Source organism: Gopherus evgoodei, unplaced genomic scaffold, assembly GCF_007399415.2.
Source record: "Gopherus evgoodei ecotype Sinaloan lineage unplaced genomic scaffold, rGopEvg1_v1.p scaffold_37_arrow_ctg1, whole genome shotgun sequence".
In the NCBI taxonomy this organism is placed as follows: Eukaryota; Metazoa; Chordata; order Testudines; family Testudinidae; genus Gopherus; species Gopherus evgoodei.
In genome coordinates this window covers 527,565-540,722 of record NW_022060049.1, presented here as the reverse complement: position 1 = coordinate 540,722, position 13,158 = coordinate 527,565, and the positions used below count along the sequence as shown (strand labels likewise).

At 44.7% G+C, this 13,158-nt stretch overlaps 1 protein-coding gene across 10 annotated transcripts in view; it reads right to left on the bottom strand.

Annotated features, from left to right (window-relative positions):
* Positions 1-13,158, bottom strand: part of WIZ (WIZ zinc finger) — a 160,412-nt gene that overhangs the window by 56,911 nt on the left and 90,343 nt on the right. For 8 of the 10 annotated variants that reach the window (XM_030545479.1, XM_030545474.1, XM_030545476.1 and 5 more), the window contains one exon: positions 3,583-3,643. The exons of the other annotated variants lie outside the window; for them this stretch is intronic. In XM_030545479.1, the coding sequence (XP_030401339.1) occupies positions 3,583-3,643 (61 nt within the window). The remainder of the gene's footprint in view (positions 1-3,582; positions 3,644-13,158) is intronic. 10 annotated transcript variants of the gene reach the window in all.

The window sequence follows — 13,158 nt, the reverse complement described above, 5'->3', positions numbered from 1 at the left end:
CATTTCTGTTTACATAAAACACATCACTTCATTTTCATAGCTTTTAAGGTCAGAAGGGACTATTAGATCATATACTCTGAGCTCCTGCATAATAAATGTCAGAGAACGTCACCAGGCTTCCCCTGTATGTAGCCCATTTAAAATTAACAAGGCTGATCTGTTAATCAAATATACTAAGGATGGAAAGGACCTATTAGGATGCCTATTCCACTTTTTCCTTCCCCCTCCCAGTGCCACGTGCAAGATGAATTTCTTCTACATATCCTCAAGGACTTGGTCCAGTTTCATTTCAAAGATTCCAGCAGCGTTAGCAGCTTCCCTGAAGAAGCTGACCCACATATTAGAAGTGACCCTATTAGAAAGGGTTTCCTGAAGTCCAGCTGAACGTTTCCATCATCATTTCCTGGATTACTGGTTCAACCCACCTAAACAAAATTTTCCCTTTCCCTTCTCAAAAATCCGCCTCACCCTCTGCAGAGACCTTTGGGACACAGGCTCTTAGACAGTTCTATCACTCTTTCTACCAAGCTGCCCATGGATATTTGCTGTTGTGGGAGCACAGATATTTTATTATGAGGCCGAACAGGAAGCAGTGAGGCTTTCATAGAGCTTAATGGACGGTGCAGGCATTGCCCCAAGCACCCTGCCTTTTGGATCCATAAATTCCACGGTTAGAATTATGATCATCTCGTCTGATAGCCCGTGTAACATAGGCCAGATAAATGCCCCACAATAATTCCTAGAGCAGAGCTTTTAGAAAAACATCCAATCTTGATTTCAAAATGGTCAGTGATGGAGAAACCACCAAGATCCTTGGTAAGTTGCTCCAGTCATTAATTACTCTCCCTGTTAAAAATTTACATTTTATTTCCAGTCTAAAGTAGTCTAGCTTCAACAGCTAGCCATTGGATCATGCTTCTACCTTTCTCTGCTAGATTGAAGGGCCCATTATTGTTCTCTTTGTATGTACTTACAGACAAATCAAATCACCCTTTAACCTTCTCTGAGTCCAGACATAGGAGCCTTGCCAGTGGCTTATTCAGAGGAAAGCTCTATCAGCTGGCAGCTCTCTAGAGGAAGTGTGAAAAATTACGAACCATTTTTGCTCCTCTTTATTTTTTTTTTGTTTCTCCAGCTTCAGCATTCTGTATAGGGGCCACAAGCCAATGGGGGCAGGAGCATCCCCTCACATCTTGGCAGGGGCTCAAGGTAGAGAGAATAAGCCCTAAAAAGGTTTCTTCCCGCACCTACTCTTTCTACAGTAGGGCACAGAACAGAACAGTGCGAACCATCTGCCAGGATGATGGCTGCATCTCATCTGCATTAAGTGGAGCAAACAGACACGAGGTCACTGCTGCTAAGGCAATTGCAGTCTTGCAGGGAAGACATTACAATCTCCATCATTCACAGACGATCCCTATGGTGTTTGCACCAGTTTTGAAAGAGCTGAAGGCTTTTTACTGCCAACATGGCTGCTGGTAGGAAGGGGAAGGAGATGGGCAGATGCCCAAAGGGACTAGGGTTCGAGAAGCAACACCCATAGGTCAGCTATAGCTAAAATTTCAACCCCATTGGGAAAGAGGTACAGCAGAAATCTAAAAAGAGGTGCCTGTGAACACCACATGAGGGCAACTGTGGATCAGATAGGGCTCCTGTTCCCCTCTCTGCCACTGACCAGCTGCTCAACTGCTCTGAACCACTCCTACTCCCTCTGCAAATACAAGGACAAAGATCTACCCACCTTTACCTTGGAGATCTATGGATGAAAAAAAGCTAGGCAAGTGTCTTTATTAAAATAGAGGTGCAGATGGTGGAGACCACAGGTCCCAGCAGGTTTTGACTGAGAAAGAGCATTGCATGCTGAGAGCGATAGTCCGATGGCAGCTATCAGAGGTACTGCTTCAAAGACGATTGGGTGTAGCACACACTGTGCAAAAGGCAGCACAGTGACAGCCATACAGACTCCAGGCCTCTGTACAGTCAGAGATCAAGGTAAGATTCCTCCACACACCAGCTCCTGCCAATATACCTTATTCCTGGATTACAAGGACTACACTTGAATCTCCATAGCCTACTCAGTCCTCAGCTTCTCTGTTGTCAGTGACACACGTGGCAGTGATTGTGTGATGTGGATGCTTGTCAACTAACATCTGGGTTGAGACCCCCCCCTTGTTCAGTTCGCACCAGCCACCAAATACTCATAGCTTTGGCTCATTACGAACCTGTCTCAGTGGAAACCCCCTGAACGTCTTTTATTAATCAACCGAGTCATTCAATACACCACCTCTCTCTCATTCCAAGCCTTCCTCATTGAAAAACACTAAGAATTCCACTTGCTCCTTATGATGGGCACTGGGCCAGAGAACCTAACAGACAGGAGACTCAAATGCCTCCAATTGCAGAGGTGACCAGAGGCGATAAAAACCGCAACAGCCGCTCTGCATTATCTAACCAGTCAAGTTCTACTGAACTGAGAACAAAGCACCTTTGTTGGCTAAGATCGAACAAATGCCAGCCCACAAAATTCCCACACAGCACTGCCATTTTCTGTTTTAAGAAAACTCCTCTCCTCACAAATTCACATCTATTTTTCCAGCTTTTTTACCCAAGCAAAATAACTGCTGGTTGGAAGAGAGTTTCTCCATGGTCACCAAGGAAAGGTGAAAATCCCATGTGTATTATTAACAACTCATTAAGGAAACTCCTAACTCAAGAAGGATCAGAACACTGAGTAACACTGGATACAAAAATAAACCCATTAAAATGTGCTGGGCACTAGTTATGTTGTGTAAGCAGGATAAACAAGGGGGATTCTGAGCAGGTCAGTGGTCCGTATTGCCCTACAGAATTATCAGTCAATGGCACAATGTGGGGGACAGAATATCTGACATGCTTTCTCCATCATATTCCACAGCTACTCCTTGAACATCCCTCCATCAACCTTCAATCTCTGTTACCACTGCCAGCCTACTCAGAGATAATGGCTGCAGGCAAGCCCCCATTAGCCATAATGGTGGCACTGGGAGAGGAATGGTGCACTACCTGGCCTCAGACACCCCTGCAAGAGGTGATGTGCATGCAGGCAGCTGGTGGATATGGGGGAAGAGAGAAACAAGAAAAAGCAAAAGACTGAATGGCAGGACATGCACCTCCATTCCCTCCCAAAAGCCATTTTGTAGCATGTCATGATGGGAAACATAGGTCACTTGAGAGGTGTAATCAGGAGAGCTGTGTTTGATTCCTCACCCTAGTCTCTTTTACTTTAAGACTGAGAATGTTGCATGGGTTGGGCTCGGAGGCCCAATGATGTCATCAAGTAGGACACCTGGGTTGGACATGCATTCAGCCCTGCCTGACAAGCGTGAGTGAGACTAAGATGCCCAATATTGCTCAACAGCAAGGAGCGACACTGGCTGGCTCCAAACAGGAGCTCCTCTTTGGCCAGGAAGGATAATGACGGCAGGGGGAGGGGCATCCTCAGGCTTTACTACCTAGAAGCTCTGTTAAAAGTGAAAGTTGTCGGGATCGGTTCAGTGGCAGTGACACAAATGTGTGATTTATTCCAGGAGCATCAGCACTTACCAGAGTTCCTTCCTGTGAGGCGTGATCGGGACAGCACCACAGAGGGCAGGATCGGGCTCATCTGCAACAGAGAGAAGGAAAGCTTCATCGATCAGGGCCGAATCTTGGCTTCTTTACTGCCATTTGGAATAATATTTTGTGTTAAAAAGCTTTCCTGGCAGATAACTGCCCCCTCCTCTGCTTCTGCTGCGCCTCCTCCCCTCCTGCAGCCGGGTTGAGATTACTGTAGCATTTCTAACCCACACTTAAGAGGGTTTAATCCTGTGCACCAACGATTTGATCTATAATCATTCTTCCAGTAGCAGTTTAAAATTAAAATGCACATGCTTCAATGCCTGGCTCCCATCCACCCTCTCTTGAGAAGGGCACCCAGTTCATTTGAAGTCAAGCAACTGGGAGGTGGTTGATTTTTTGTAAAGAACCCTTGCAAAGGGAACCTTGTGAAAATGATGGAACCTGTGCAGGTAACACAGTAACACAGTGATGTGCCCTCTACTGCCCTTGAGCTGGACTGACCTGCCCTCAGGCTAGAGGTATCCATTCAAAATGCTGATGCAATGGATCATTGTCCTAGCCCAGTAGTTCCCCACCTATTTATTTTATTGTGGGCTGCATCAAATACTACCTCTAAGGCCCTGAGGATGTCACATGGGCCGCACCTCTGTGCTGATTGGGCTGCAGGCTAAGAAGCACGGTTCTGGCCTATTGTTTTGACCATGTCATCCTCTCTGAGCTGCTTGTCTTCACTTCCATGGCCCTTTGTGGCCTATCCTCACACCCTACTCATCTCAGCATCGAAAGTTCTACCCCCCGCCTCTGATCAACCCATGATCCCAGCCCTCATCCACCCACTTGTTAAATTTTCAAACAAGCACCTTTGTGCGTTTTCCCATGCTGCCCCACATGCTCCCCATTAACACCCCCAAAATGAACTCATTATACTCCTTCAAATCTCTCCTTTGCCATGACGCCTACAAAAAATATCACAACAGTTAGGCCGCTGTGTGCCGAGAGCCCTGCCCATCGAGCTGATCACAGCTGTCTCATTGTTTCCTTATGCTTCTCCCATCTGTCTGTATCCACCTGTTATCTCTTCTCTTACAGTTGGACTGTAAACTTGTTAGGGCAGGGACCATATTTTTGTTCTGCATTTGCACAGTACAGTAGGGTCCTGGATTGTGATAGGGGCTCCAACATGGTCCCCTAACACAAATGATAAGAACAATTTCTGTGTTCCATCGAAAGCCAGTTCATACCCTACACAGCCTTTGAGCTTGACTTCCAGACACAGCCCGTGGGATGAACATTTATCACAAGAACACAAAAGCCAGCAACAGGGTGGAGCTGTTCAAACTGTATGATGGGTATCCACATTAAAGTCACAGGTGTCTCAGGCCAAGGAGGCTGCACTTGGAGATATGGACAATGTGAGCAACCATTAAGGCTGGAATTTCCAAAAGCCCAAGGGAATTAGGTGCTCAAATGTCTAATTTCAATGGGTGTTGGATACTGAACTCCCATAGGCTGCTCTGCCAATCTCATCTTACCATGGCCTGGAGTGTTATCAGCGCAGTGGTCTGCTATTGTACACTGCACTGTCAACTCAATATATGGATCCCATTTTACCAAACATGCCTACTGCAAGCGGGGATCCAAGTGCTGTCAGTTCAAGAGAATTCCAAATGAGCAAAAGTAACTCAGGGAAAACAACAGTAAGAAAGGCCTCACAACATGCCCTATCAATCTTTGGTACTTATCTGCCTCTCTCCCCATTACCCTCATATCTGAATGTCTCTCAGTCACCTCACAAACCCCCTAGGCAGCAGGGCAGCACTGCTATCCCTATTTCAAAGAGGGGAACTGAGCACAGAGAGTGTGAATGACCTGCCCCAGGACACAATGGACATCTGTGACACAGCAGAGAATTGAACCCATCTCTCCCAAATCCCAGGCTAGTGCCCTAATCACTGGAAAATCCTTCCCTCCAGTCAAAAAGGCTAACAGAATGTTAGGAACTATTAGGAAAGGGATAGAAAACAAGAAAAAAAAAACACCTCTCCCCCCTCCCCCCCAAAAACAAACAAAAACAGTGCCACAATACACGCCCACAACTTGAAAACTGTGCAGTTCTGGTCCACCGCCCATCTCAAACAGGATATCATGGAACTGGAAAAGGTTCAGAGAAGAGCAACAAAGATTTCTGAGGCTTTCATACCAGGAGAGACTACAAAGATTAGAGCTATTCAGCTTAGAAAAGAGACAATTAAAGGGTTGGAGGAGAATATGACAGAGGTCTATAAAATCATAAATGGTGTGGAGAAAGCAAGTAGAGAAGTTTTATTTACAATACACAAATCAAGGGTCAACGAATTAAGTTAACAGGCAGTAGGTTTAATACAAACAAGAGGAAGTACTTTTTCCACAATGCATGATTAACCTCTGGTACTCATTGCCATGGGACACTGTGAAGGCCAAAAGTATAATCGGGTTCAAAATGAACTAGATGAGTTCATGGAGGATAGATCCATCAATGGCTATTAGCCAAGATGGTCAGGGATGCAACTCATGCTTGGGACAACCCTAAACCTCTGACTGCTAGAAACCAGGAAGGGAAGACAGAGTGGATCACTCCACAACGGTCCTGTTCTGTGCACTCCCCCAAAGCTCTGGCACTGGCCAGAGACATGATACATGGCTAGATGGGCCATTGGTCTGACCCAGTCTGGTACTCTTATGATCTTAACAATGGCAGCAGAAGTCTGTCCACATTAGGACACACAACGTGGACACTGGTGATAGCAGAGCCAGTATTGGCAACAGTGGGATGTTTTAAACAATATCCCTAGAACAGACTGGGTCTTAGACAGTGCAGACCTACATTACTGTAGAGCTCTACAGATCCTGGCTAGCAGCCAGTACATTCTATGGAGCACAGGTGTGATATGCTCCATTCCTGAATCACCTCTAAAGCAAATGAGAGCCACAGCTCCATTCAGCTGAAGCTTTCAGGAAGCACAGGCTGCATTACATACAGAATGCAATGCAGAATTCCAGGACCTGCTTCTCCATGGCCCAGCTGCCACTTACACCACCACAAAGGGGGTAAATTGCCACCATGCTGAGCTGACAGCATTTGACAGCCACTTTGCCTTGGGGTAAGGGACTATACAAAATGCAGGGCAAGGGAGATTGAAGGTACCAGTGTCCAGCTCACTCCAATCTCCGCTTTGCCAGAATAGGCCTGCCATGTGGATGGCTCAAGGAGTCAGAACAGTAGTCAGTTAAACCCACCTTGCTTCTTGTTTAGTTTTACGATCCCAGCCAGGTACCCATGTTTGATTTCTGTCACCAAATGGAAAAGGTTTTTATATCTTTGTCATGGTAAATCAACATCTCATGACCCTGCTTCAGTCGTCATCATCTTGGGTCACACAGTTCTCCTAGTAGCTACAGGGCCGCCTTCCTCTCCATCCCAGTATTCTGTAGCTACCTGGCTCTAACCCAGGAAGCCAGCTATGCCTTAGGATTACCCAGTTAAACAAAGAGATGCAGCCTGCAGAGACCACAGGTCCAGTCTGAAAGTGCTCCTGCACCCTGACAGATCGGGTGAAGGGGTAGTCAACACACAGGATTCTTACACAGTAACCAGAGAATTTACTGAGCATTTCACACTGCAAGCAGAGATGATGGGATACCCAATTAACAGGTGCAGCAGCCACCAACACTGACCGTACAAGGGAGCTGGGCCATTACTAATGAGAGATCCTTTAATAGTTAGCCTTAAGACAAGTTATGGAGAGAGGAAATGGTTACCTGCCAGCACTGACAGAGGCACGATGGGCTCTCAGGGAATGTGGCGCTGCAGGGGAGTCAGGCTTTCCTTAGAGTACTCTACATATGCAGGCTCAGACCCCGGAGAGCTACTTTAGACCTTTAACAGGGTGCAGTCCACTTCCTTCTCTTCCATGGAAGAGAACAATTTGGATCTTTCCAATCCTGACCTTCTCATGGGTGCTGTCTCTGTGCTTTTTAGCATCTGGGGTTTGCTTTCCTCTGTTAGGAGGACAGCAAATTCTAAGGCAGCAACCTCGTAATTTTCAAGGATCTTGCATTTGTTTCATGAAGCGCCAGTTACGTTTACTGTGCAATAAAAATGACTGAATAATAGGACACCCCCAGCAAGTGCAGAGTCCAGAATGTTGTCATAGCTACAAAGGGAAGCGAGGAGCACAGACACCATGATCATTCAAAGAAAAGAACTTTTACTTAAAGACTCAGGCTGAGACTTAAAATTATGGAGTGGACTTGTAAACCCCATTATTCCAGAGTCCCAAATCCTCTAGACTACTTTGAAAATCTCAGCCTTAAACATTCTGTGATTCAAAAATATCCCCCAGAGTGAGTGCTGAATTCTGATCTCATTTATACCAATCTAAAACCAGAGTGACTCCAGTGAAGTCTCTCAGATTACTCTGGATTTATACCATTCTGTGATCGTCTGGCCTGAAAATGCTGCAGCAAAAGGACAAATGTCTCTAGGATCCAGAAAGAATGTTTCAAACACTTTTCTTTTAAAGGGGAACAATAAGAGTCTGGTAACAAACTGCAGAATTATGTTAAATGGGCTGTGTTCAGGAAGCTGTCACACCAGTTTGGAAAGCCAGGGGGAGGGGACAGAAGCTGCAATCTTTAAAATCTGACACACCAAAAAAATGACAGATTTTGAAGACTTCTAATGGAGACTTCCAATCTATATGGAGAATAGATGGCATCTGGCAGACGGGCATGTAGCTAGGTGTGGAGAGCCAAAGAGCGCATATATGGAGAGAAGGACAATGGCAGAGGTGGTTCCCAAGAGTTCTTTTGTTCTTCGTAGCTCCAGCATGGCTCCTGTTTTTAGAAACTGTCTCCTTTAGAGGAAAACATGCAGTGATTTATCTTCCTCTGGATGATCATGTAGCTGCACTCCCTGCAAACCCTGGTATCTTGGGAACAGTAAGAGACAAGGGAGTTTAATGTCTTGGACTTGGTGGATTCAATTTTACTCTCTATGGTAATCCAAGGAGAACTTATCCTCTAAGTCGCAAGAGTAGGGACGGTGTATTTTTCCAGGAGAGAGAGAATGCAGAGTTTACATGCTGCTCTCAACAGCAGCAGTAGCTCTCAAGCTTATGCTCTTTCCACTAATTACAGGAACATTCAAGAGGTAAAATGCCATCATTACACAGACACAGACAGGCCTTTGCTACTCTGCCATACTGCACTAGGGAAGTTCAGTCCAACTGGCTGGGACACAAAGACATTTTCAAAAGCAAAAACACCGCATGAGAGCATAGGGAAGAGGAGGCCAAAATATGCAGCCAAACAAAAAAATAAGCTTTCCATTATGTGGTTTTTCAGAGGAGGCACTACATAGACTCAGACTTTAAGGTCAGAAGGGACCATTATGATCATCTAGTCTGACCTCCTGCACAACGCAGGCCACAGAATCTCACCCACCCACTCCTTAACAAACCTCTAACCTATGTCTGAGTTACTGAAGTCCTCAAATTGTGGTTTAAAGAGACCTCAAGGTACAGAGAATCCCCCAGCAACTGACCCGTGCCCCACACTGCAGAGGAAGGGAAAAAACCTCCAGGGCCTCTGCCAATCTGCCCTGGAGGAAAATTCTTCCCAACCCCAAATATGGCCATCAGCTAAACCCTGAGCAGGTGGGCAAGACTCACCAGCCAGCACCCAGGAAAGAATTCTCTGTAGTAACTCAGATCCCACCCCAGACCACTGGGCATATTTATCTGCCAATAATCAAAGATAATTAATTGCCAAAATTAGGCTATCCCATCATACCATCCCCTCCATAAACTTATCAAGCTTAGTCTTGAAGCCAGATATGTCTTTTGCCCCCACTACTCACCTTGGAAGACTGTTCCAGAATTTCACTCCTCTAATGGTTAGAAACCTTTGTCTAATTTCAAGTCTAAACTTCCTAGTGTCTGGTTTATATCCATTTGTTCTTGTGTCCACATTGGTACTAAGCTTAAATAATTCCTCTCCCTCCCTGATATTTATCCCTCTGATATATTTATAAAGAGCAATCATATCTCCCCTCAGCCTTCTTTTGGTTAAGCTAAACAAGTCAACCTCTTTCAGTCTCCTTTCATAAGACAGGTTTTCCATTCCTCGAATCATCTCTGAACCTGTTCCAGTTTGAACTCATCCTTCTTAAACAGGAGAGACCAGAACTGCACACAATATTCCTGATGAGGTCTCATCAGTACCTTGTGTAATGGTACTAACACCTCCTTATCTTTACTGGAAATACCTTGCCTGATGCATCCCAAGACCACATTAGCTTTTTTCACGGCCATATCACATTGGTGGCTCATAGTCATCCTGTGATCAACCAATACTCCGAGGTCCTTCTCCTCCTCTGTTACTTCCAACTGATGTGACCCCAATTTATAACCAAAATTATTGTTATTAATCCCTAAATGCATGACCTTGCACTTTTCATTATTAAATTTCATCCTATTACTATTATTCCAGTTTACAAGGTTATCCAGATCTTCCTATATGATATCCCGGTCCTTCTCTGTGTTAGAATACCTCCCAGCTTTGTGTCATCCACAAGCTTTATTAGCACATTCCCACTTTTTGTGCCAAGGTCAGTAATAAAAAGATTAAATAAGATTGGTCCCAAAACTGATCCCTGGGGAACTCCACTAGTCACCTCCTTCCAGCCTGACAGTTCACCCTTCAGTACGACACATTGTAGTCTCCCCTTTAACCAGTTCCTTATCCACCTTTCAATTTTCATATTGATCCCCATCTTTTCCAATTTAGCTAATAATTCCCCATGTGGAACCGTACCAAATGCCTTACTGAAATTGAGGTAAATTAGATCCACTGCGTTTCCTTTGTCTAAAAAATCTGTTACCTTCTCAAAGAAGGTGATCAGGTTGGTTTGGCACGATCTACTCTTTATAGTACTATGTTGTATTTTGTCCCACTTACCATTGACCTCAATGTCCTTAACTACTTTCTCTTTCAAATTTTTTTTCTAAGACCTTGCATATTACAGATGTCAGACTAACAGTCCTATAGTTACTTGGATCACTTTTTTTTCCCTTTCTTAAAAATAGGAACTATGTTAGCAATTCTCCAGTCGTATGGTACAACCCCTGAGTTTATGGATTCATTAAAAATTCTTGCTAATGGACTTGCAATTTCATGTGCCAGTTCCTTTAATATTCTTGGATCAAAATTATCTGGGTCCCCTGATTTAGTCCCTTAAGATGTTTGAGTTTGACTTCTACCTCAGATGTGGTAATACCTACCTTCATATTCTCATTCCCCATTTGTCATCCTACCATTATCCCTAAGCTCCTCATTAAAGACCGAAGCAAAATATTTGTTTAGATACTGGGCCTCAGTGTTTAGCGGTCCCACTTCTTCTTTGTTTTCTGCTTATTTATATGGCTATAGAACCTTTTACTATTGGTTTTAATTCCCTTTGCAAGGTCCAACTCTACATGGCTTTTGATAGAGCAGGAAGTAAGAGTCTCTCAACACGATGGACTTAGTTCTAGATAGCCCTCAGCAAAGAGTTTATTTACATGCCATGTTTTAATGTTCAGGTAATTGAGAAATACCTTTTGAGACCACCACTAAAAAAAAATTGTGGCTCATTTAGAAAAACTACTGCAACTTGAACTATGGTAAACAGAGGTGAATTGCATATTGAAGAGGCATCCATTGCACATCAACAGCTTGAATATTTTGTTTAATCACCAACCTATTATCAAAAGGAATACCCTTGCTCACATGGGATAGCAGATGCAGAATAACTCTGACATGCTTCGTGTAGGTGATAAAGCTTGTAAAGCACAGAACCATCTTTCACTGCACCCACTGAACTCCTAAGGAAAAGTGTTAATAAACACTCATACAATAATAGCCCCCAGTCTGGACTGGAAAGTGATGTACAACTCTATAGCTGTGGATGGGACATACCATCCACAGCAACAGAACTCCTCTGCAATATCTGAATGCAAAGAAAAGTTCTGCAAAATAACACCAGCCTCATCACAAATGAAGATCCCAAGAAGGACTATGCTAATTTTAGAGGCAGCTCTAGAGAGAGCTACAGGGAGCATGCCCTAGAACAGAGGTTCCCAAATTGTGGGAGGCAAAGAGGAATGTCGGGGGGGGGCGCCGCAGGGCCCAGGCTAGCCCCCATGGGAGGGGGAGGGGAGAGAATCACTTAGCCCTTCCCCACCCTCAGCCGTGTCCCTAGCTTCCATCCCCAGCCTTGGTGTGGCTCTGCTCTCGGCCCCGCCCCTAGTCTTGGCCACTGGCCACAGTTCTGTTCTCCACTCAGGGTTGAGGCTGGGGTCAGGGCTGGGAGCAGAGATGCACCTAGTCCCAGGCCCAGCTACAGCTCTGCTTCCACTTCTGGCCCCAGCCATGGCCCACTCCTGGCCTCAGACCCACCCCCAGCTGCATCCTTGTGCAGCTCTGTGACTCAGTTTCCCCATCTATAAATTGGGGGTAATGATACTGTCCTCCTTTGTAAAGTGCTTTGAGACCTGCTGATGGAAAGTGCTATACAGGGGCTGGGGATTATTATTAATAAAATGTTTCAGACAGATTTCTGGACAAAAAAGCATGGTGCCCACAAATATTAAATTAACTTGAAGACTGTTAGAGTGGGCTTTTCAAAGGCATTTAGCATTGGTCTGACTCCCACATCAAAGTCAATGTTAGTTTTACTTAATGGGAGCAGAATTAGGCGAAAGTGGAATGTGTTGAAAATCCCACTCTTAATATGTGATTTGTACAATGCACCAATGACTAAGGGAGGCAATATGCACCCAGGAATTGGTTAGAATGATCTAAGGCAGTATAACTAGGAGGAATGGGATAAAATACAGAGAAGGAAAATTTAAGATGCATGTTAGGAAAATACTTCCTTAGTGGTACAGATCTATTCAGATGTGTACAGGTCTCTTCAAGGGATAGAGTGAAAGAGCCATTACTTGAGACATTCAAAACTAGACAGGGCAAAGTCCTGGAGAACATTTTGTAGCATTCACTAGCCAAGGACAGACAAACAGGATTTTTCCATCTCTAGCATCTATGGTCTTATGGACACCATATACTCAGGTGGTGTGATGGTGGAAAATGCACTCCTGTCGAGGAGTTTGCTGCTGTCTTGCAGCTACAGAAAAACGTCCAGTGACCAAACTAGCACCTTAACAAAGTCTTTACTGACCTGAGCAATGCCTTGGATTACGCTCAGGTGTCAGTCTTCAAAGGTTTCCGAGATAAATTTTGGCACAGGCAAGACAAACACATTTCAGCATCTCCACAGTAGCATTGTTAGAGAAGTCTGTACAGACAGTTAATGTTCAGCCATGGCATTAAGCAACGGGTGACAGTCACTGCCCAATCTTCACAGTAACGTAAGATGAAGCAAATCATGGTTTAGCTCTACAAGACTAAATTCCACTTGAGCAGTTTCTTTGAATCTATGGTATTTCATTTATGAGCACAGGTACTGAAACTGCTCTACTG